Source organism: Pyrus communis, chromosome 7 (assembly GCF_963583255.1).
Source record: "Pyrus communis chromosome 7, drPyrComm1.1, whole genome shotgun sequence".
Lineage (NCBI taxonomy): Eukaryota > Viridiplantae > Streptophyta > Magnoliopsida > Rosales > Rosaceae > Pyrus > Pyrus communis.
Genome location: NC_084809.1, coordinates 5,990,268 through 6,015,928, shown reverse-complemented (window position 1 = coordinate 6,015,928; position 25,661 = coordinate 5,990,268). Strand labels below are relative to the sequence as shown.

Sequence of the window (25,661 nt, the reverse complement as noted above, 5' to 3'; positions counted from 1 at the left end):
CTTTTTTATGCTGTGTCGAGAGCATTTATTTAATTTTATTTTACTAGGTAAGAATCGTGTGTTCTGGTTTTCGCAAAATTATTAACAAAATTAGTTGGATTTATGCCTAGCTAGTCATATATATAACCACAATTTCTTCGCCTTTCAACATCAAAATTAAACCTAAAAATATAATTTTTGTGTAAACATGCTTTGTCAACGACGGATCAAAATTTAACACCTTAATCAAATCTAAAACTTGTGAAATTTCTCATTGCGTGATGAGATGCAAATACAAGGGACTGTATCGCTTCTTAAATCCCAAACGATTTCTTCCAAAACTAGGTCATTCATAATAGGGTTGGTTGCTTGTCTGTTCAGTTCTAATCAATTTAAAGGGCAAGATTGATGAAAAAAAATGGTTGGGGGGGGGGACAAGTTTGCTGTTAGGTTGACACTAAATGATGGGCTACATATAAAACTATTGACGATCTTATACTAATAAGAAAGAAATGCACTCTCAGAGACTCAGAGATCAGCGGAGATCCATACATGATATACATTAATACATACAAAGAAAAGTATGCTTTGCGAACTGACTTTCTGTTCATATATATATATATATATATATATATATATATATTAATTAATTAATTAAATAAAAAATTAGTATCCGGTAATGTTCATTGACTGAGACCTTATTAGTTTTCAAATTTTGATTGAAGTCCCTATCATTAATGTGATAATGAATTTACATGTTTATTACATATTTTTTAAAATAAAAATTAGTAATGGATTTAAGATTTTAATAATCACACCTCTATTATACTCCTAATTAATTTTCAATTCAAACATTTCCAAAATAAAATAAAATAAATTAGAATAAGTTTGTACCCATTAGTTTTTTATAAAAAGATTCTCAATTTTTTAATCTTAAATGTACTTATTCTTCAATATACGAATTTGTTTTATGTAAAATGTACCCAAAATTTTTAATATAAAATCCATTCAATTTTTTAAATCCATTTTTAAACTTATATGGGTACATTTTTTTTTTCGTTGATTTGAGAATGCATCTATATCAAGTTAAATATACTAATGTTATTAAGCCTAATATCTTTTTTTTTTTTTTTTGTGTTTTGAAGAATGTACCCATATTTTGGTACAATAATTGTTTTTTGTTAATTTTGATGAACGTACACATATTTACACACACACACACACAAAATATAATAGAGAGTATAATTTATATTTTATTATTTTTAATCCCACAAATTAGGGGTTATATTTAAAATCTCATTAATATAAACAAATACAACTTTCAATTTTTAATTTTTAATTTAAAAAATATAGTAACTTACACTATTACATTAATGTCAGGGACTTTCGATCAAAAACTAAAAACAGATAAGGTTTCAATCAAAGTGTCCCATTAAATTATAGATAGGACCCGCATCCAAAGTGTCCCTTAATTAAATTATAAGAAAGAAATTAAAAGAAGAATAAGTATTGTGTCAATTTAAGGCATTGTGCAGATAATTTAATTAACTTTCGAAGTTTTGGAAAATGAAAGCTATTGATGCTTAATAACTTGGCGGGCATAAAAGCATACACGTTGGTACCTCTTTTACAATATCAAATTAAATATATTCTCTAAGAAAATGAAATAATTTTATATTGTTTAATTTATTTAATATATTTAATATATATGATATTTGATTTTGGCATATCCCACGCTGCAATTTTATAAGGGTTGTTTATTCTTTGTAAAGGTGGTAGTTGCAGGCATAACTCATTATCAGTCTAAGTCTTCTCTCCAGCAGCCCGCCCAGCTAACCCAATAGTTTATGACCTAATTTGTAATATAATGTTGCTAATTTTTTTTTTATGTTTTATATATATGGTCTGCTAATGTTGAACAAATCCTCTGTCGGTAGTCAAATATGAAGATATCATAGAAGGAACGTTCATCAAATTATTGTTTATTGCAGTTTTTGTTTCCTCACCATAATCTGTTTCTGCTTTGATTGTTTCTTAAACTCAAGTAGAAATGCACCGCACAACGGTGGATCCGAACCTAGCATTAAGAAAGAACTTAGTAATTGAAGACCTAACCCCAGGATCTTGAGTCGTTCTTTCCGCTTCACATGGGAAGAGGATAAGACTAGAATAGTAGTTCGACGATCAAGTCCTTTATCTGTAGTTTGTTTCACCTAATTCTTTCATTCATGTTGTTTTCTTTTATTGTACAATTGACTTGATTATTCATCAAATAATATAATACTGATCCTCGTAATATAAAAAATAAAAGAAATTATAGTCATACGATATCTCATCAGCATGCAGCTTTTATTTCATTGGTAGACATGGTTAATTATGTAGTTGGGATTTAAACTACCGAGAATTTTAACTAATCCAATCTCTTCCTAAATCCTACGAGCCGCTGTCGCTGAATTAAGGCCTCTCTCATATGTCATTACTTCAATTATATTCAGATGAAGTAGGTTTGGTTTATGCGATTCGATCGTCATTTCTTAATTTAATAGTACTTTGCCTTACCTTATTAACTCGACCTGTTAATTAATCCAGACTGATCAGTTGCTTGTTAATGGACTATAAAGTTTAAAGTTGAAGTAATCAAATTATGTTAAGGGTTTGTCCTGTTTAATTTAATGGTATTGTGGAGTAGTGGTTGTAGGAGATATGCTGTGACATCAGCAATAGTTGAAACAGTTTAGAAAGACTGACTGTAAGAATATACATACATACATATTATATATATATATATATATATAATCCAGCACTAAATATGCATACATGGGATTTCAAATTATGTCCTATAGTAACCGACCATATGAAACAGAAAAAGTAGCCTTAAACAGAAGGTGACCTACAGGAGGCAACAAACCAAGTAATTAAAAGCGCTTCTGATTGGCTTTTGGATTTTGAACACAGAAAGAAAAATGCACACAGAACATTAAAAAAGCAGTTGCATGAAGTACTTTTGAGAATCGCAGCAGCCTATAGTAGGGCAACGTTGCAATCCACAGTCCACACTTCGGCTTTGTTTTTCAATTCCATGGTTACAATTTTATGTATGTCTCCACGCATTGGCATGCACGTTTTCTTCTATTGCCAGCTAGAATTGTAGCAGTAGTCAACATATATTGAATACAGAAGAAAAGAAAAGAAAACGAATGGGCTCAACTCTTTTCATACTTGCCATTATAGAATTTCTAAAGGATGGTGCTATTCACACATCCACTTTTACTTTCCACATACATTTTCTAATTTTTTTATCATTGATATTCTTCAGTTCATTCGATTTGACGCCTAAGTGAGTAGCATTACCCTTTCAAAAAAGATTGGAATGCTTATGAGAAAAAGCTCATTTGTTTATAAGCAATGCAGTTTTGTAATTAGAAGCACAATTAAACAAAAAATAAACAAAAAATTAGAAGTGCATTCTAGAATAGAAGTGACTTTCTAGAGAAGCACATGTATAATGCACTTATACAATCCAGACGCACTTCTAAATTTTTTGGTCTAATGTTGCTACAAACACTTTTGGTTCTCTAAAAGCTTCATAACGGCCATTCTTAAAGCAATAAAAAAACGAATCCTAATTAAGCTCATTTGGAAAATTCTTAAAGCAATAAAAAAACGAATCCTAATTAAGCTCATTTGGAAACAACATTCAGTAGCGTGACCGATCGTGAGCTGCTTCTCTGCTGACTTTGCAAATACTAAAACATAACACAAGCAGGGACAACATTGTACTACTTCTACTTTAGAGTGACTAGAAAGAACTCGATCAATTGAATCACGTTTTAGTCCTGTAATATTTGCACAAAATACAAGTTTTTATCATACTTTTTGAACCAGATCTATGATCTACAAAATCTTCATTAGTTCTCTTCGGACAGCTGCCGCTACCTTTTTTCATTGGACCCTGTTTTCAAACTAAATATAAATTCACATGTAAATTGCTAAAGTGGAACTTCAATTTCAAAGAAGAGCATGGTTTTTCTAATTTGGTCTTGTACGGGAGAAATTCTCTTATGTAGCCGGTAACACCGCATGTTAATTACTATCTAACGAAAGGATAGTGTGGATTATTTGAATACATTATAACTGTCTATATATATTATCGGTGCCACTGAGACAATATATTAGTTTCAAGAGAGTCTCTCTCAAGACTATATATATAAACATTTAGTTAGAGGGAAATTATTACAAAGTCACATGAGTCACGTCCAACTAGTAACAAGTAGTGATAACTTCGAGTTGAATTAATGAAGAGTGTACATATAGGATGGGACATGCAAATTGCAGCTGGTAGAGGAAAAGATGGAAGACTCATTTTGCTCTTTTTTGACGACTTCACATGCCCTTTCAAATAATGCGGCCCCTTCCATTGACTAGAACTGGAAATTTGGAAAGGCAATTGTAACATGCATCATGCAGGAGAGTGGAGAGACGTAGGCGGACATTATCAATTTGATTTAGTAATTAAACATGTATGATGTTACCTTTTTAAGTTCATTGAAACACATAATAGAACGTTGTTGCACCATGTTTAATGTGTTGTATGGTAAAATATAAGAAAGAATTAATCATGCATTAGTGTTAATTACCTCTTAATCATGAAAATATCAAAAGATGTCAAACTAGATTTTGTTTGTTCAAATGGGGTAATTTGAAATTCTTGGAAAATGGTATTGTGCATGGTAATATATCGACAAACTAAAGAAAATACCTCTTAATCATGAAAATTTCAAAAATGGTAAACTAGATTTTGTTTGTTCAAATGGGGTAATTTGAAATGCACGGAAAATGATATTGTGGCAGTGCATCAACAAACCAGCTAGAGAAAATAATGACTAGTTGGCTAAATAGTAATGTCACACTTTTTTTCTAATTATTATAATCAATGAAAATAAAAATAAAAAAAATTTCTACCTACTAACATATCTTTAACCATGGGCAGTGCCACTTAAGAATCATGATGATCTCAAACCCTTGCTACCCTCCAACACACACACACACACACACACACACACACACACACACACACACACACACACGTACATATAAGCAATATTACAAGAAGAAAGATTCGAATTTAAAATTTTGAATGCAAGAAATAATACTCTTTAAGTTCTTACCTAACTGAGTTACAAGCTGCATTTACCCTCCCTAATTCTCTCCCTTCTCTCATCAGATCTGCCTCTTCTTCCAAATGCAAGGCCATTGTCTTTAACTTGGTTTCCAATGGTTCTTTAGCTCTTATCCCAAAGTTTGGACTTCCCTTTCTTGTAATTATCGTCCCTAATTTTTTTTTTTTTTGATCAATTGCATTTAAATCCTTTAGATTTAGAGTGATTTTGAAAACGGGTTAGATATTTTAATTGTCACATATTGCATCATTCTTAGTTGATTGTTTGGTCCCTCGGTAATCTAATGACTTGAAAGGCTAAATTTATGAATCAAAACCGGTCATCATGGAGCTACGGTTTCTCCCAAATCAATATATGCTTTGTATTCCAAACAACAACCAATCACGCAATTTGATTTTAATGGTGTAAGTTGATTTCAATGGTGGAAGTGTATCTTCTACATGTACAACCTAGTAACGAGTATCCCATATGCCATTCATCAATTTACAAAGAAAACTAGAATCATATAGATGAAAAATTATACATTGATACGATTTAAAAAACGTAATGTAAAAAAATTGAAACCTTTGATAATTAGTTTTCTTTTTCCTTTTAATTTTTCTTTGTTAGAAAGCCTTCTTTTCTAGTCTAATTTTCTAGAATTTAGTTCTTTATCACACATAAATACAAGTCAAATACAGACTTGCGTATTCGACATGCAAAAGATCTTATGCAATAATCTTCACTCATTTGATTTTCTAAAACCATGTCCTTGATTTTTACCACTTAAAACCATTATCACATTGTCTTTTTCAATAACCAAAAACAATCAAAGAACAAAACAAAGCCGAAGACTCAACAGCCCTGGACCATTATTTCCAATTTCTCAATTATTACTCCTCTTTTCATTTTTAACATTTTATTCTTGGATCAAGTATTTACGAAATAAAACCAAAGGATTAGGTCCATTTGAGCGGACGGAGTCAACCCGTCAACTTCGGCCCCGAATGAAGCTATGGTTCGGTGTCAAGACTCCGTTGGTCTAGCAACGAGTCTATAGTGCAACTTATATAAAACGAATTCTAGATTGTATGATTTTCGGTCAATTACCGTAATGTATTATCTTTTATATTATATTATTAAGCAGAAACGCTGCGAGAATAATGAATCCGTTCCATTGAATTCGATATCCCACACTTGGTTCCGGACCAATCTCATATCAGAACCGTTGACTCAGACTACGCTTTCCACGAGCGAGAGACGCCGGGCCAGTCGGGAGCCCGTGGAGTTTTGGAACGCGTCAATCTCTCTCCTCCATTTTTTGACTTCAGAGCCAAATCGGACGGCTGTCCCAGCGCAGGACCGTCATGCATGTGGGGTCCAACTGCCTCCCTCCCCACACCGTCAGTCTGTGAATAGCTACCGGGACTACCAGGCTATGACGTGAATAGGTAATATTATCATCGAGATTAAGAAAAGCTTTAGGTAAGACGACGATTGGCACATCTTAATCATTTTTATTTTTCAGCCGACATTTTTCCATTCCTGAATATATATACTCCATTGAAGACAAAGGGTTCAGGTGGACATGATTTCTCTTTGAGTAAGCTCGGGTGATCAACTATTAGATTAAATTTTGTAAATCATATAACGTGATTGTTGATAATCGAATTATTACTTAAATGTTGATTAACATATTTATTTTTTATTAGTGACACATCACATGATTTGCAAATTTGTTTTAAAAAATTGTTCTACCTAAAGCATGACATTTCACGAAAGTTTGAAATCAAAACTTTCCAATCAACTATAGTTTTTGGTATGGTGGTACTTATCTTCAATCAGTTGCAGAAAGTTTTCGTCGCATGGACATAAGAGTGATATATGATTTATGACCGAAAATGTGATTTCAACTATTATATAACTATAGCATGGATAACCTCAAAAATAAAAAATAAAATAAAAATAAAATAAAAACCCTAAAGTATGTACACTTTTGTTATTACTAATAATGACTTCATTTTCCATAATCAATCAAAACTTTCTAACCAACTAGTGTTTGGTATGGTGGTAATTTTGTCTTCAATCAGTTGTAGATAGTCTTCGTCATATTGACATAAGAACGATATATATTTGCCCTGAGTAAGATGCTTAGTTGTGACTAACTCATTTTAATGGCATAATTTTATTTTTTTAATGTGCTAGATAAGTGTAAGAAGTATCGGGGTAAAAAACAAAAACTTTCCATATCTCTTTTTTTTTTTTTTTTTTTTTTTTTTTTTTTTTTTTGTATGATGATTAATCCCAAAAGTCAGATATTGATAATAATGAACAAGCCTTTACTCATGTGACCATATATAAAGTGTATTTAGTCATCACTCATGTGATATTTAAAGCGATATCCAAGTAGCTAGTAAATGCCTTAAATTTGAATCCCTTTTTTTCTCTTCTTAAAACCTTCCAATTGAAGCATCCCTATCTTATTACTTTCCCCAAACACAACTAAATTAAATTAAAATTAAGAGAAATGTTAAGGAGACTTGCTCAAAGTGAGCTCTTCATGAACTCTTTGTCATAGTTTAACGTTAATTTTAGTCTCAACATTTTAAAACATTGTACCAAAAACATGAAGTGACGGAGAATTTATGAAGAGTCTCACTCTTCAGAGAATCTCCTTAACATTTCTCTAAAATTAAAACCCTTCCTTTCCCTTCTCTTCCCTTCTCTTCCCTTCTCCTCCTCCTCATTTCTCTTCAAGTCCAAATCCAAAGAGCAACACAAAAAATATTAGGACTCACAAAAAACACACCTCACCGCATCACACCACACATTCACTTCCAGTACTGCTATAGTCTCTCTCTCTCTCTCTCTCTCTCTCTCTCTCTCTCTCTCCATTGGGGAGGTCTTCTTCTAAAGTCCAACCCCCCCTTTTATTGCCGAGTCCATTGCACTCTCTCCCCCTTCACTCACACATTCACTTCCACCTACACACAAACTCTCTCTCTCCACAATTTTTCTTAGGATTTATGGCCAAAGGAAGTGGACTCTCCATTGATTCAGATCCATATTCCTTCTCTCTCCACCACCCTATAGTCCTCAACTCCTTCCAGGAAGATCAATATAACCACCACCTCCCACCACTCTCCACCACCAAAAAACAACTTCACCACCACCACTCATCACTCATGCTCATGGACAACTCGACCGCTATTCGCCGCCGATCTCCCACGCCCCCTCCTCCCACGACTATCCAGTTCGCAGTCAACCTCAACCGCTCCCACGACGACGATGTTCAGCACTCTCTTGACTCACCACCACCCTCCAACGAGCAACGCAAAGTCATCGACGAGCGGGACTTCTTCGCCGATAGCAAGAACCACCTCGAAAAGTCCGTCGGCTCCGACGACCCTGCCGATAAAATGGACTTACATGGCCCCACAGACATGGAATTCAACGTAAATGTAAGCGACCCTTTTCGCCATTTTGTTCTTGAGGCACGGATCCAGCCGACCCTAGGTATAGTGTTCTTCTTCCTCCTTCACACAGCCTCCATCTGCCCTTTATCCTCCCTCAGCGCCTAATAACCTCAAAATGTTTCTCCTTGCTTTTTTCTTAGTCCAAAATATCCGATTAAACCTTAAAGTTTGACCTCTCGAAAGCTTGGTTGTCATATGAATCGCCTCAGTCGTGAAGCATGAAGAGCTGGGCTACCGAAGAGTGCATCGCACAGCGCATCTGCGTTTCTTGGCCACCGCAGTTTTGGTCCATGCCAATTACAAAAAATAAATAAATATATATTCGTAATATATAAAACTTGTATCATAGAACGAAGAGTACAACTGCCCCCAATATCTTCCCTTAGCTCAACCCATTTTAAAATTCTAGGTCCGTGCATGCGAGTTTTTGTTCATTGTGTTATTCATTTATAGTTATAGATTTTTTTTTTCATTCAACTCCTGGTCATTTATAAAATTTGAACTCATAATCTCTTTCATGAGACGGATTTTTGCTGGTTTTAATTTTTGTCTTTGTGTTTTTGTAACTTTGTAGACTGGTTTGAATCTTCTGCTTACAAACACTAGTTCTGACCATTCAGTGGCGGAAGATGGTATTCCATCAACCATAGAGGATAGAAGAGCTAAAAGTGAGGTAAAAATGAAAATCTAACTGTTATTTTTTTCCTTCTAATGAAACTTCAACGGTACTAGAGATATTTTATTGAATTGTAAAAAAAACTTACACCTTGATCAATTTAGCTTTACTTTTTTTGACCTGTGATTGAATTTTGGTTCTTCTGTTTTTCTCAGCTCGCTGTTCTTCAAGCTGAGCTCCAGCGGATAAACGTGGAGAATCAACGGTTGAGGGGGATGCTTAATCAGGTGACCACCAATTACAATGCTCTTCAGGTGCAGTTGCTGAATTTGATGCAAAGCCAGAAGGCTGATCAGAACAGTAGTGGTGCCGAAGGCCATCGAGTGGCGGTGGAAGAAAAGAAGCTTATGAATGGAAATGGATCATCACTAGTGGTGCCGAGGCAGTTCATGGATCTTGGGTTGGCTGCTAAAAATGGTGATGCTGATGAGCATTCACAGTCTTCGTCTGATGAACGAAGTCGTGGAGAACGGTCCGGCTCGCTTGGAGATAATGTGAAGGCTGCAGGGCACAGTGATGACCAAGGGATGGGTTTTGATCACGAAAAGAAGGATTTCGGGAGACGAATTGGGAGAGAAGAGAGCCCAGATCAGCCGTCACAGAGTTGGGGGCCTAACAAAGTTCCGAGGCTCAGTTCTCCGAAAGAGGTTGATCAAACTGAGGCTACAATGAGGAAGGCTCGGGTCTCGGTTAGAGCTCGATCCGAGGCGCCTATGGTATGTTCTTTTGTACTGAATTGGAATAGTGTTATGAGTGACATTGAATTTCTGTTCCAACATGCTTGTTGATTTGCTAAATTTGTTGGGTTTTGATATAGATCACTGATGGATGTCAATGGCGAAAGTATGGGCAAAAGATGGCAAAAGGAAACCCTTGTCCTCGTGCTTATTATCGATGCACCATGGCTGCTGGTTGCCCCGTTCGAAAACAAGTAAGCTAAGCTCACTTAGGGTAACTTTCTCTTATTAGATGTAGGAAATTTTAACTTGTCAAACTGTGAATTAATTAGGAACATACAATTTTAGTCGTTGTAGTAATTTGGGTTACTATTATGATCAAACAGGTACAAAGATGTGCAGAAGATAGGACAATCCTAATCACTACATATGAAGGCAATCACAACCACCCATTGCCTCCGGCAGCAATGGCAATGGCATCGACTACATCATCCGCGGCGCGGATGTTGCTCTCAGGGGCTATGCCGAGTGCCGACAGCCTAATAGACTCAAACTTCCTCAGCAGGACAATCCTCCCATACTCCACTAGCATGGCCACCATCTCCGCCTCAGCGCCATTCCCTACTGTTACATTGGACTTAACACAGTCACCGAACCCTTTACAACAATTCCAAAGGCCACCAGGCCAATTCAACATTCCATTCCCAAACCCTAATCAGAATTTCACCAGTGGCCCTTCCTCATTGCTGCCTCAAATTTTTAGTCAGGCGCTATACAACCAGTCCAAATTCTCTGGCCTCCAAATGTCACAGGATACAGACCGTGCGGCCGTCCAATTAGGTCACCAGTCGCAACCCGGACAGCAGCAGGGCTCACTGGCCGATCTTACTGCCGTCACCGCTGCCATTGCAGCTGATCCAAACTTCACTGCAGCCCTAGCAGCTGCCATCACCTCTATCATTGGCAATGCTCATCCAAACAACAATGTTGCCAACCCAGCAACCAACTCAAACAACAACAATGCCAATGTCACCAAGCAACAGCAGTAGCGCTTGCAAAAATAAACTTAGCAGTTCTAGTTTTTCAGGGAATTAAAGCATGCTTTATTATTATTAGTTTTCAATTAAGATTAATTACTTTTGTTTTGGGATGGGAGAAAAAGAAAGTGAAAATATACATGCTTTTTTTTTTCTTGTATTTTTTATTTTTTTTTGGGTGGAGGGGATAAATTGATGATAGATATTATTTTCTTTGTCATTTGGAATAATATGTTCACATTGTATGTCAGTACAAAGTAACATAAAAACGAAGAAAAAAACAAAGAAAGAGGAAAGAATGCAAATTGGTTCTTCCATGTTTGTATGCATACGGAAATGGAGAGATTGATGTTTTGGCACTCTCTCGTCTTATAATTATTTATGCCAATGTTCTATGTTTTCCGATTGACCAATCAAAACCTAGAAAGAATCACAATTAGTCTCAGTACGATGTGAGCTGTCAGAAGACTTTAGATTCAATTTACATTTAAATAGAGAAATAAATTATATTTTAAAAAAGTTTAATATCTAGTTGTGTTTGAGTTCATTGTAGCGGCCCAACTTTATAATAAAATTTGTAAATCGGTGCATAAAATGTTCGTATAAATATCTTATCGTTTGTAAAAGAGACAAAAAAAGGTTGGAAGGAGAAGAACAAAGTGAAAGGATAAAGCAAAATGAGTATGGAAGGAAGAATAAGAGGGGATTTTATTCTTTTTTTGTTGTTGGAGTTATGTGTATTAAAAGGGGAAGTCAAGGGAAGGAGTCAACAAAACCGTCTCGGAGTTATGGGCTTAGTTTGACACGCAAGGAAAGTGAGGAAAGGGGAAGAGAGAGAGACTTTTTTGGTTTTTGTTTGTCACGTTTGGTGCTACCAACTCTTGCCATTTACCTATTTGGCAAAGCTTGTTCTTAAGCTTCACCCAATTGATGACAGGGAAAATATACTGCAAATCATAGAAGCAAAAATGGATTATTAGTTATACCATCTCATAGTGTATATAAGGTTATCTCAAACCAAAGAACTAAACATAGTCCCATCTAGAATTATAGCCTTGCAAGAAATTATTATTAAATAAATAGTGTTAGGCCATATTTATATATCATCTCTAACCAAAGAGGCTAAATATAGCTCTCTCAATAATTTATTAGTTTTAAGTTTATAGTTTAAATTTATTGATTAATTTAATAAAACTATCGGTGGACATTTTCAAATCTAATCATTGAATTTGAATCAATTATTGCATATGAGGAGCTGGGCCCCAAGAAACAGGCTAAGAGTAGGGCTACATTTGGCCAAATAATGGTCTGGTGGATTGCATAGAATTATAGCCCAGCCTTCAGTTTGAAGATGATTTTTTGGCACAGCAGACCATTTTTTGGCTCTTTGACCTCTAACCCTCTCCGTTGGAGATGGCCTAAGGTTAAAAAGACGCTTTAAGGTTAAAATTGGAGAAAAATAAAACCAAATATAAATTTATAGTTGTAAAATATAATGTGAATGTCACACATATAAACGCATGAAGAAGAAAACCAACATGCGGCCAAAGTGAATCTTGGTGACAACAATTAACAGCTTTAGGTGGAAAAGTGTTAGGGAGATGAAAAAGTAAAAATAAATGATGACTTTTCACTCATGCCATTATTTCCTACAGGTGTAAGGCTTCCTATTATAAAGGGACATTTGTAATGTAAAGATCGTCCCATCTTTCTATCAACCTATCTTAGCAAACAATTTGTGCCAATTTTATTCTTTCTCTTACACAAGATCAAAAGTAGAAAGTGAATACCAATCTCCCTCCCTTCTCTAATTGCATTAATTATTTGATACATTTACGAAAACAAATAATGCGACACATTGCTTCAATTCCACTTCGATCTCTAGCAAAGGTTCTCTGTCTCACTTTTACCTATTTATAACTGTAGTGTTTGTATGAGACTTCAACTTTTTTGGACTTAAAAGCCACCTATAAATTATGGCAGAATATCTAAAATTAATAAAGTGTGAGAAAATCATTCTCTACAGTTTGGTGCATGATGCTAGAGGAATACAATCACCTGTTTTATTTGGTGATTTGTAGGGTGTGCAGTGATATTTTTCTTATAAAGGTATTAGGCTCGAACTTGTAAGTAGTAAATTCGGTATCAATTTATTCTGCAACTTTTAATGTAAATATATCGTTGTACAAAAAACAAAAATAGAATTTTCCATTGTTCTTTTGCATCCCTTAAGCACTACTCTCTTTAAGTGTGACAAAGTACCGCAACTAATCGTGCATTGCTTGTATGTGCTATAACTACCAAGCTTTGACATAAAATCTCTCGCGCACATTATTTTTCACGAGTGAGCGGCGAGATATAGTTAAATCTCAACCTATGGTTTTTGTGTTTGGACGCTTTGGAGAACATCACTCCAAGCTTTGACACCATTGGGCCGCCCCAATACTTCCATCAAAGTCCAGCAGGATGCTGGCTTACTATTCTGGGCCTGTTTGTGGGCCTGCGGATTGTGACGTCACACAAAAGGCGCCACTACTACCTAAGTTTCGAAACTAGACTGGTAGTTGCGGCCTAAGGTTAACTGCAATTTTCGGTTGGACCGACAGACAGCCAATCAAAATACGACACATCACCATATCTATTCCGCGAAGCAGCGGAATCCGACCCTCCCTTCTCCGGTTCTTTTATGTCCTCTGGCTTGAGTTTCCTTCTTGCTTCAGTTTTCATCTGATCCTTCGCAGTTCGTCGTCGTGCTAAAAAAATGTAAGATTTAATTTAATTATAAGTATAATTTAATGCATCAAAATTAAGTTTCTGATAATTTTTTTGAGAGCTTAAAGCTTTTGAGTCGTTATTTTTGTACATATTTTGGATTGTTTTCTTCTAATGTTTGCACCTTTATTGCTGATTGAGTTCTAGGGTTACTTAGAATCTGTTTGGTTCCTGAGAAAATATCAGGAAAGGTTAAAAATATGGAATTGGAATGCAATTTTATGTGTTTTTAGTGATCAAACATATAGACCATGTTTATGTTTTGTTAGAGCATTTGATTTTCACTACTTGCTTAAGTTAAAAGTGATTTTTGAGCAACAAATTTGCGCACTTTTTGTTGCAGTTGTCGAAAATGGGTACTGAATTTAGAGCTGGTTTGGTCACTTCCTTTCTGTTTCTGCTTCTTTCCCATGTGGTGATTTCCACACCCAATGATGGGTTGGTCAGAATTGGACTGAAAAAGATGAAAATAGATCAAACTTGTCATCTGAATAGAAGAAGTAATGGAACGCCGGGAGGTACGATTAGGAAGTATCATTTACGCAGTAATCTTGGGGAGTCTGAGGACACTGATATCGTTGCACTAAAGAACTATATGGATGCTCAGTATTTTGGTGAGATTGGTATTGGAACTCCTGCTCAGAAGTTCACTGTGATATTTGACACCGGAAGTTCTAATCTTTGGGTGCCCTCAGCGAAGTGTTATTTCTCGGTATAGCTCATAAAGTCATTTTTTTTCGTTTTTGTAATTCTTTTTGTATTAGAAATGTGTAGTCAAATGAAGTTTTCTTACAAGTTGGTTGGCTTTCAAATTGGATTGCAGGTTGCTTGCTATTTACATCCCAAGTACAAGTCTAGCCAGTCAAGTACATACACGAAGAATGGTACGCTTCCATTCCCCGTTTCAATTCATTCACTTTCTTATAAGATTTTGACAGTCCAATGGGAGTGATCAACCATATCCTTAACTGCTTAACGGGATTTTGGGGGGTTTTGGGGGGGGGGGGGGGGGGCGGGGGGGGTGGTGGGCGGGGGGCGGGCGGGGGCGCGAACTGACACTCTTTAAAGATTGATATAGAGACTGATTGTAAGTTTTGTTCATAAGCCGTGTTTCATATTCCAATGTAGGCAAATCTGCGGCAATCCAGTATGGCACTGGTGCAATTTCAGGTTTCTTCAGCCAGGACCATGTCCAAGTTGGCGATCTTGTTGTCCAGGATCAGGTTTGTTTTCTTGACAGAAAATAGATTTGGTGATGTTTGGTGTTGTGGACTTTACCTCTGCTATTTTTGTTGGTTATAGGACTTTATTGAGGCAACCAAAGAGCCTGGCATCACGTTCGTGGCTGCTAAGTTTGATGGTATTCTTGGACTTGGTTTCCAAGAGATCTCAGTCGGAGATGCTGTTCCTGTCTGGTAATTCAGTGCCACTTTGTTTGTAAAAATCATGAATCAGTCGATTCAATTTATAAATTAAAACTAACACTCCAAATTCTGTATTTTACTTGCCTCTCCACAGTTGTAAGTCCTCGTTGCTAATCTATTTTTACTGTACATTTGCTATTATAACAGGTATAATTTGGTCAATCAAGGTCTAGTTAAAGAACCAGTTTTCTCATTTTGGTTAAATCGCAATACTGAAGGGGAAGAAGGGGGTGAGATTGTCTTTGGTGGGGTTGATTCTAGTCATTTCAAGGGTGAGCATACTTATGTTCCCGTGACTCAAAAAGGCTACTGGCAGGTTCGCTATCCAAAATCTTTTCATCTTTTGCAGATTTTTCTACTTGATATATTTTTTTGTTTCATACTTGCTTTTTGTTTCTGTTATTTGCAGTTTGATATAGGTGATGTCTTAATTGGTGGTGAATCATCTGGTACTGATCCGGAACTTGTTTTTGAAACCTTATTATGTCTAGAGTAGATGCTTCCTATGGCCTCGGCCAGCTTGCTTGTTATTGTATTTGAAAGATTGCCATCGCACTTTCCAGGATATTGTGCAAGTGGTTGTTCAGCAATTGCGGATTCAGGAACCTCCCTATTGGCTGGGCCAACGGTATGCCTTGTCGATACTCTTATTTCTTAGTACCCAGTTGCCAATATATCAAGAAGCACAGCACAAGACATACAGATACAATGCTAAGGCATATCCGTTGCTTATAGGAATCCCAGTTCACCGTGATCTTATCATGCTTATATTCACATTTAGCACTTCTGATTAATGTTATTAACTTATTTTATATTCTCGCTTTTTCAGACTGTTATAACTCAAATCAATCATGCCATCGGAGCCTCTGGTGTTGTAAGCCAGGAATGTAAGATAGTGGTTGAACAGTATGGGAAAACCATTATAGAAATGTTGGTAGCCAAGGTATATAGATTTGAGTTTTACTTAATATTTCTATTGGTGCCTTTTAATGAAACTTTCCTGTTCTTTAATCATTTTAATTGATATAAGTAGATAATATTGCTTGGTCAGTTTCTCTTTGGTTCTGCTTGCCATAAAATCTCCTTGCAGTAAATTGAATTTTTCTTTTACTGGCATGTTTTATAGGCACAACCCCAAAAGATCTGCTCTCAAATTGGTTTCTGTACTTTTGACGGAACTCGTGGTGTGAGGTTAGATGCAGTTCAACCTATTTTCTGAAAGTTATGGTAGAAGGGATGGTGGTAATAATGAGCTAATTAGGTCATCCTGGTTTTAATGTGCCTACTTCTTTACAGCACGGGGATTGAAAGTATGGTGGATCAGAAACAAGAAAAGAAATCTGATGGCGTGCATGATGCTACATGTGCTGCTTGTGAGATGGCAGTGGTGTGGATGCAGAATAAGCTAATGAAAAATCAGACAGAGGAGCAGATCTTGGATTATGTCAATCAGGTAACTCAACTTCCCTATCATCTCTATGTGAAACGTCCCTTGCAGCATGCTCATCTTGGCATTTGCACTTGCAGCTCTGTGAACGACTTCCCAGTCCCAGTGGAGAATCAGTAGTAGAGTGTGATGCTCTATCTTCATTGCCCAGTGTCTCATTTACCTTTGGTGGTAAAGTATTTGACCTTGCTCCAGAACAGGTATGGTGTCGTGACATTACCCTAAATCTTTTCATCTCGCTTGAGCACACAAGTAAACTACTTATCAACTTTATGTACATGCCCAATTGTGAAACGATCTCCAATTTTCCATCCTTTTTGTACTTAATCTTGAAGCTTCCTGAATCTAATTTCTGGAAATCTAGTAGTACGCACGAGATTGTGTATTTTTCAGTCTCTACAATCCATATAGGCCCCAAGGATGACCTAAGCAGTTTTCGTAAGCTATTTTCCAATCTAACTTCATTAACCATGAAGCAGTTATACATATAGCTAGGTTGTCAGACTTAAACTTTTACCGGTTACTGGTTAGGTTTCCAAATAGTCTTAGAATTGATTTTATGCGTGCAATATGTTGTTTTTGTGGAACTGCGTTAATACATTAACAAAAGACTTATCAACTTCGAGCTGTCATAGTGAGTTCTCTGCTGGAAACTGTACTGTAGTACATTTTAGTATCAGTTACTATTCGCATTACATTTATTTTTTTTCGGTACAAAGGATACGATGAATGACATTTAATTATTGCCACAGTAGATATTATGGAAGTTGATGGATTATTATCATTGTTGATAAAACCATTCTTCGCCCTTTTTGGCCGGTATTCAATTGTTCATTTCGTGTGTTATCTGTTGGTATCAGTACGTTCTCAAAGTTGGGGAGGGAGTCGCAGCTCAATGCATCAGCGGATTCATAGCTTTAGACATCGCACCTCCTCGTGGACCACTGTGGTATTTATCTCTTTGAACTTCTACCTTCTTTCCAGCAATGTCACACAGAAATAATTTGCAACTAAAAACAATGGTGTATATGCATGTGATGCAGGATTTTGGGAGACGTTTTCATGGGTAAGTATCACACCGTGTTCGACTACGGAAACTTGTCAGTTGGATTTGCAGAAGCAGCTTAGACGCAGGGCTGATTCTATATTTTCTGCTTGCCTACTTTTGTATGTAATCTCTACTTACATCACAAAAAGTTAGATACAATGGAAGTTGTTTATGTGATGGATGATGGACACGATCCTTGGATAATCTTGCATCTGTGAATAAATCAAGACAAGATTTGCTAACTTCTGTACAAGAAAACTTGGTATTGCAATATATACATGGTGTTGAAATTGACAATTTCGTTTTCTTTAATTTTTTTGCAATACCTAACTTTTATCAAGTGTCCATGTTTCACATAGGGTGGCCTAAGGGTTAGGAACGAATTTCTGATCTGTATTCTAAACAGCACTTCTTCGGTTCGATTCCTGACGTTGGTAAATCACACGATGGTGACTAATGGGAATTGAAATGCCTTTGTAAGTCTTTTGGGCCTCTAAAAAAAAATTACTGTAGCAAAATCATCAGCTGGGGTTTTTTATGAAGAAAAAAAAAACTTTTATCAAGCGTCACAATGACTCCAATGTGACATGAGACATCTTCAGGCTTCTACCAACATTTGTACACGTGGCTAATTGCAAAACCATTTTATGAAAAGCTGATATCATTTGTTTGAATTTTGAGCTCACAGATCAAGCAAAAAACCATCAGTGACTTTAACAAAAAATTTCTGGTACTGTACACTTTAACGAAAAATTACATTTTTACACTAAAAAGTCAATCATGGTACCATTCACTTTACATTTTATTTTGTCATTTTCATTAAAACTCAAAGTTTTCAAGTCATTTTCATTAGTTTTTCCAAAACATTTCCTTCCTCCACCTTCGATGCTGTTGCTGGTGGTATTCCAACCCAAAATTGTGTGATTCACTTTGAAATATCACTAGTGTGTAACTCTACATGATCGATTTGAAATACTGTCAATGTAGGTCTTAAGTGCATGTGAGTTTTGTTTTAGGAATCACGCCTGCATGCAATAGCAGTGTTAATGATATACGTGTATAAGAATCATATGTGATTTCATCAATACTACGTTGATAGTTTTTCAAATCAATCATGCATTATTATATAAGAAAATCAGAATATTTAAGTGTCACATGACAATGCTTAATTGACTTAAGATACCGTCACATGTCATTTCGAGTTTTACCAAGAAATCACAATTATATGTTCTAGAAGCTTAACGATATGATATCGTTTTCAATTTGGACTCGCCTAAGTACGTGGTTGAAGCAGAAAGAGACACAATATTGGAAAGCACTTTTGGTCCTCAAAGTCTCTAACTAACAAACTACAAAGTGACATATAAACAAACTTGTTACGTGTGCCGAGTCATTTATGATTTCCATCTGTCCCATCACCCACATAGACAGAGAACGAAAGCACTTCCTATAACGGCACGTCCAAGCAAGCAAATCCATTATCCAACTTTACTCATTGAGATGCCGGCTACAACAAACCCTAGCCATCATGCTAAACCAAAGCAAACCCTCATTTAAATTTTCCAACAATCCTAACAACTCACAACATTGTAAAACTGAAATAATTTTAGATGAAATACAAATTAGGTCAAGGTAAATTGATACCATGACTCGCAATGGAGATCTTGGCATTTTGGAATTGATTAAGACACCGACGTCTATGACTTGGCCTGAGGACTGAGGACTGATGATGCCCTGAACAAATATGATGTCGTCATAACAGATCATTGTGAATTCAAATTCCTAAATTTTGGAACTTTGGGTATGGCATTACCCCCAAAATACTGATTAGCTCCATGCCATTTGCATGATTAGCTGCGTTGTTGTTACTTCAGCTCACCGGCCTCATGCTTTGCGTTTAAAACGAGCTAAGATGAGTGGGGCTGCGAACTTTATAAGCAAATATTTTTAGGGCAAATAATGGTACAAATCAAGTAGGACCAATGCAGTTCATAGGGTTTCAAGTTCTTGTTTCATCTTATGCCAAATCAAAAGTGCAAAGCCTTTAATTGTTAGAAAAGCTAGCAAAGATGGCAAGCTCACACTCACAATGTTACACGAAACGGGGTAATTGTTAAGAGTATGAGTCTCACATTAGGGAAAGAATGAACTTTGCATGTGCTGGTTAGAAGTAATTGGGCTGCTACTTATATTGTCACTTGATTTTATGGTGAAACCCCAACTTCTTTTATGATAACAGAGCAGATTGTCTCACATGTGAAGTCCAACGGGACGTGCTCCACATCACTTGATTTGTGTTGTCTACGTGCTAAACTTGAACATTCGCCACACGTGAGGGGACGTGTTAAGAGTACAAGTCCCACATTGGGAAAATAATGAACCTTACACCTTCATATTACCAATTTATTTTATAGTGAAACCCATATTCCTTGGGTAATCGCTATCATAATATCTTGATCTAATAATATGATAATGGTTATCATGATGTCTTGATGTAATAATATGATAATATTTGCAAGTTTCTCTTAACATTGTACTGTGCTATTGCACTGAAACACCATACATAAGAACTGCTTCATGAAAGTTGCTCTGCAGAGTCACAACTATATAGTTTAATTTACAAGAAAAAGCATTCTGCAATTTGTTTATCCTCTGCCGCAAGGGAGATATAAGCCACCTATCATTAGTGTGCCAAGGACCACAGCCCACACCAACAACCCTTCTTTTTTGTACTTTTCATTTCAATTGCATCAAAGGCACGTAAACCTTGTCACTTCCACAAATACAACACACATAAAACGTGCCCTTTAATAACCCTCAACACCTACGTGTTCAATTCCCTATGGTTCATTTTTAGCCTCCAATTGCACGAGTAACGAGTACTGAATGATGAGTTTTTCTCTCATTGAAAATGAACTAGAATCATATACGAAAATGTTATATTGTCATTGCTTCGTTGGATTGGAAATCTGTCTCACATATTAGTTAATTCAATCTCGAATTCAAATTATATTGTTCATATTCTTAGTCATATTATAGTTTGAATTCAACTCTGAATATGTACCGCATATTTAGTCAACTCATGTTTAATTATGTTATTTAGTTTTACCATGCTTGTCATAATATTGTTCAACATTTGATTGTGAATCTGTAACACACGTTAGTTTAACACATTCTTGGTAATGTTGTTTAGTTTCAGTCTACAACTTAAGTATTTTTCTTGCAACATAACACTGGTAAGGAAACATTACTCTAATTATATATAAACATGACTTATGTATAGTTATCTTACAAGCCACGCATAAAATTTGAGAATTGTTGGTGGGGATACTCACTCTTGGTCCAACTAACTAAACAAGTTTTGGACAGAAATTAGATATTTAGATGGTGGTTAAGTATGTGTGTGAGTGAGACAACAAATAGAAGATTTTTAATTAGGTTTTTGTTGCCATTTTACTTTTATAACCCCAAAAACAACTAATCTCACCTGCTTATTTACTGTGGATATTGTTTAGTCAATCGGGACTCACTTTGTGTTCCCCCTTTTTTTGCTTCTGAATTGATTCCTCTCTTTAACTCTTTCGCAAGTTCAAACCACCACCCCACTTTCTAGCTTTTATTGGTGCATCAAGTTTATCTACCATCTTGTGTTTTATTAATTAAAGGATCGATCAAATATACTATATAATTTAATTTAATTTAACCACCGCAAGGTGGCTTAATGGTTAGTGAAGAATTTCAGGCTAGTATTTCACACAGTTCGTCTTAAATTCAATTTTTAGCGTTGGTGAATCATACGATGATAGCCATTGGAATACTGAAATGTCTCTATGAGTTTTTTCACCCTCCGAAAAGCTGAACTGCCTTGGCGATACCACCAAATGGCCCCGCTTTTAAAGAGAAAAACAAAAAAAATATAATACAATTTATAGATATTCATATATACATATTGAAAAATGCTAGAGAAATCATATTTTGTAGACCACGCATGATGTGATCGTTAATGGTTGGATATCTTCTTTAATGATTAAAAAAAAAAAAAAACTCATCAGCGTACATCATATGATCTACAAAAATAATTTAAGAAGATCATCTATCTAACATCACCCATTCATATTTTTTTTGGTTGGCATAATAATGTAGTGTGTACGTACGGTGGAAGTTAGAGATCGAAGGACGTTTAATATTTCAATTAATTTTAAAATTAAAAAAAATAAAAAAGTTTAAGAGTAGATGAATTCACATGAGGTTTGAAGCAACAAAACGTAGCACATGCATTAATGAACCCTTATATATGCTACGTGTGGTTTATTAGTGATTAATATAATTTAATGGTTTCATTCCTTTCGTTATTTAATCATAATTAATGGTATGTACCTTCTAGTTTACTACCAAGATTATTCTTTTAGTGCCTTAAATGACACTTTTCGTCCATGATTATAACTTCTTTTTATTATTGTTCTTTCTAGAAAGGATGAAAGTGCTTTATTTAGCACGGTAGAAATCATGTTCACACTCATGTCATGGTAGTTTCTTTTGTGGTGTGTAAGTTACATTTGTGAATCATCGTCTTTCCTTTTGGTGTCCCGAGTACACGGCACAGTAGATCAAGATTAATAACACAATTAATTGGAAATTAAAATTAAAGTTAAAAATTAAAATTTTTTACTTAATTAACATTTGGTGTACCAGATTGTATTTCTGGTTCACTGAAGAATTTCTCATGAAATTGGGATGAATTATTTTAGAGGTGGTGCTATCCACATATATTTTTACCTCTCACATATCCTATGTTAATTTTTACCTTTTAATTTTCTTCAATTTATTCGATTCGACGGTCGAAATTCAAAAAAGAGGTATAGAAGATAAAAATGTTGAGTGACGGCATATCATCAATCATGATAATCCATCGGCAAAGGGTCAATGCAACTTTAGATGGGGTATGTCAAACATCTGAAAAATAACTAGTGTCACAAAATAATAATATAAATTTGCTACGAAAAATTAAAAGACATGTTAAGGAGACTCTCTTAAAAGTGGAATTTTTTATGAATTATTTGTCACCTCATGTTTTGGTACAATGTTTTAGAACATCATTCATGGATCATTCTTGCAAAAACTTCGACAAATCCAAAACCATTAAGACATTTATTTGTAGTGATGAATACGACTCTACAAAGAAATTCTAAACTCTTAATCCAACAGTCATATGATTTCAAACTTGGGTGATTTTTGGTAAATATGCTCTTTGAGAAAAGAAAGATGTAAAAGATATACGGTTCGAATCGTTGAAATACATTATGAAGTGGGCTGCACACAAAAAATGTCAAAATTTGTGTAAAAAAAGTAGTATCACAAATCCGTCCCGATATATATATTTTTAGTTAGTGAAGACAATTTAGACAAATAAATAGAATTTGCAGACATTGTTTTAGATCAGGTAAAGCACATTCTTTGAATTTTTGATGTGCCGGTGATGACAAATCAAATTTCAACAAAATATGGGGGTGAAGCATTATAATCTTAAGTCAATCAAATTATGTAGCTTCAATTGAGGAAAAATTTGGGTTATTGATTCCTTAACAGAAAAATTACGAATATTGCCTTTGCACAAATTCCACTAATCCAAGATATCTCATTCTAAGTTGTGAATCTATTTAACCGTGACCAAAGGTAGGGTACAATTCTCAACTAGCCTCTTTCGAGTACGAAAGAGTAGACAACCATGGTTCGTTACCAATTATTCATTTAAAAAAAAAAAGAAAAAGAAATCTAGGGTACCAAAAATCATTTTAAAAAGAAAAGGATTATGCAATGGTGGTAGAGTAAAAATTGGTCAATGCCCACATACAAAAAATAATTATTATCTTGTCTTAACCCTCCTTTTAATTATACCAAATTGGCATATTCCTTTTCTCAACCAAAGAAAGACTTCAAATTTGACAAGACTTGTATGTAGAGTGGCAAACCACTTGCTTAAATTCAACCATATACCAAAACTAAAAATTGAGAAAGTGATACTAAAATTCAACCCTGTTTTGGTGGTTCAACGCACCCCCTAACACCTTACCCAATTTTAATTCACACATCCTTCCAAATTACAGAATCCCATCCCATTAGCATTATCCAATCCAAGCTAACTCTATCCAACCTCTCCCATCTCTTGCACCAAACCAAAACCAAATGTCTACCCCAATTTTCCGGTTTGCAGTTGCACAAGAGAGTTTTCAATGTGTCGGGAGCACGGCCAACATACCAAGTGTTATAATACAAGTGGTTTGATACTTGAAAAAAAAAAATTTCAACCACTTATATTATAACACTTAGCGTACTGGACCGTATTTCCGACGTATTAAAAAATTTCTCACAGTTGCACACTCTTAAACCCCATTGTTGACATGTGTCGGCATCTTGTTTCGCCAAATCACACCCGTATAGGAGGCCAATGCCGTCAACCCCACCCAAATTTCGACACGTAGCCGAATTAAGTTAAGGGAATTGTCAACCGTAATGGCGGTAGAGAGAGAGAGAGAGAGAGAGAGACCCAACCAACCAATTAAACTACCCTTTTAAAATATGCCACCTTGTATTTGCAAGTGAGTTGGTCCATATATAAAGGCAAAGGCAATAGGCATCTTAACCAACACAAAAGTTTTGTATTTTGTACATTCTATTCTTTGCTCATCACCAAATGGAATGGACAAGAGGCTGCACCATTGGCCAAGGCTCAACAGCCACCGTCTCCTTAGCCACTTCTCGCCGCTCCGGCGACAAGTTTGCCGTCAAGTCCGCTGAAATGTTCCATTCCAAGTTCTTGCAAAGGGAGCAGAAAATTTTCTCTGTTTTGAGCAGTCCACATATAGTAAGCTACATGGGGCATGACGTTACTAGTGAGAACAACAAGCTCGTGTACAATCTTCTCATGGAGTATGTGCCCGGCGGCACGATCATCGATGCAATTCGCAGCAGCGGAGGCCTAGTTGACGAATCAATAATCAGAAACTACACGAGGGGAATGGTGAAAGGGCTAGACTACTTGCATTCCCTTGGGTTGGTACATTGTGACATAAAAGGCAGGAACATCTTGGTTGGTGAAAACGGTCCAAAAATTGCAGATTTTGGATGTGCTAGGTGGGCTAATCCGGCAGGAGCTTCCGTCGCCACAATTGGGGGCACGCCAATGTTTATGGCGCCGGAGGTGGCACGCGGAGAAGAGCAGGGGTTCGCGTGCGACGTATGGGCTCTCGGGTGTACAATTATCGAAATGGCTACCGGAGGATCAGCGCCGTGGCCTAATGCAGCTGACCCAGTAACTGTTCTTTATCAAATTGCATACTCTAATGAGTTGCCTGAGATTCCAAGCTTCCTCTCAGATCAAGCAAAGCACTTTTTGGAAAAGTGCTTACGGAGGGACCCAACGGAGCGTTGGACGGCTAGTCAGCTTCTAAAGCATTCATTTCTTGGGGAGGAAGAAGAAGAAAAAGTTTTAATTAGTTTTTCTAGCAGTACAAAACAAGTTCAAGGATCCACTTCATTTTCTCCAACAAGTATTCTCGATCAAGATATATGGAATTCTTTTGGGGAATCAGAGACTTCGAGCAGCCTTGATCGAAACCCGAGTTTCGAAAACTCCTCCGATGATCAGAGGATCAGGCGGCTGTCATTGTTTTCGGGGGACCCCGGGTGGAGTTGGGATGATGAAACTTGGATCACTGTTAGAGGGAATGATTGTGATGAAAGCAACAGTATCGCGGATGATGATGAAGCTGTAGGTAGTGAGGAGGATTTGGATTTAAATTTCTTAGATTGCAATAATCTTAGTTGTAGAATTAATGTGGATATTTTAGAGGCCTGCAAAAATGGTAGGAGTAATAGTAGTAGTGTAGGTTTGAGCAATCTCCTTCTTGAGAGGGACAGACTCGACAGCGACAATTTGTTGCATCCTTCAGTTTCAAGCTTTTGGTAA

General features: G+C 36.0%; 3 protein-coding genes across 3 annotated transcripts; all 3 read left to right on the top strand.

Annotated features, from left to right (window-relative positions):
* The first annotated feature begins 8,012 nt into the window (after window positions 1-8,012).
* Window positions 8,013-11,380, top strand: LOC137740977 (probable WRKY transcription factor 31). The gene is made up of 5 exons (XM_068480787.1): window positions 8,013-8,599; window positions 9,189-9,287; window positions 9,446-10,006; window positions 10,108-10,221; window positions 10,354-11,380. The coding sequence occupies exons 1-5, from the start codon at window positions 8,165-8,167 to the stop codon at window positions 11,014-11,016; spliced, it is 1,872 nt and encodes a 623-aa protein (XP_068336888.1). The 5' UTR covers window positions 8,013-8,164; the 3' UTR covers window positions 11,017-11,380.
* A 2,235-nt stretch (window positions 11,381-13,615) lies between these two features.
* Window positions 13,616-17,992, top strand: LOC137739408 (aspartic proteinase A1-like). The gene is made up of 14 exons (XM_068478976.1): window positions 13,616-13,767; window positions 14,120-14,488; window positions 14,600-14,660; window positions 14,905-14,999; window positions 15,079-15,191; window positions 15,348-15,516; window positions 15,610-15,649; window positions 15,764-15,828; window positions 16,030-16,143; window positions 16,327-16,391; window positions 16,497-16,653; window positions 16,728-16,847; window positions 17,508-17,596; window positions 17,691-17,992. Exons 2-14 carry the CDS (start codon window positions 14,129-14,131, stop codon window positions 17,773-17,775), a joined length of 1,533 nt encoding a protein of 510 aa, XP_068335077.1. The 5' UTR covers window positions 13,616-13,767; window positions 14,120-14,128; the 3' UTR covers window positions 17,776-17,992.
* A 6,375-nt stretch (window positions 17,993-24,367) lies between these two features.
* LOC137738709 (mitogen-activated protein kinase kinase kinase 18-like) lies at window positions 24,368-25,661 on the top strand. The gene has a single exon (XM_068478182.1). The coding sequence runs from the start codon at window positions 24,387-24,389 to the stop codon at window positions 25,659-25,661; it is 1,275 nt and encodes a 424-aa protein (XP_068334283.1). The 5' UTR covers window positions 24,368-24,386.

Coding starts and splice junctions, on each gene's coding strand:
- LOC137740977 (XM_068480787.1), top strand. CDS start 8,165: ATGGCCAAAGGAAGTGGACTCTCCATTGATTCAGATCCATATTCCTTC. Junction 9,288..9,445: donor ATAGAAGAGCTAAAAGTGAG/GTAAAAATGAAA, acceptor TGTTTTTCTCAG/CTCGCTGTTCTTCAAGCTGA. Junction 10,007..10,107: donor CTCGATCCGAGGCGCCTATG/GTATGTTCTTTT, acceptor GTTTTGATATAG/ATCACTGATGGATGTCAATG.
- LOC137738709 (XM_068478182.1), top strand. CDS start 24,387: ATGGAATGGACAAGAGGCTGCACCATTGGCCAAGGCTCAACAGCCACC.
- LOC137739408 (XM_068478976.1), top strand. CDS start 14,129: ATGGGTACTGAATTTAGAGCTGGTTTGGTCACTTCCTTTCTGTTTCTG. Junction 14,661..14,904: donor AAGTACATACACGAAGAATG/GTACGCTTCCAT, acceptor ATTCCAATGTAG/GCAAATCTGCGGCAATCCAG. Junction 15,650..15,763: donor AATTGGTGGTGAATCATCTG/GTACTGATCCGG, acceptor CGCACTTTCCAG/GATATTGTGCAAGTGGTTGT.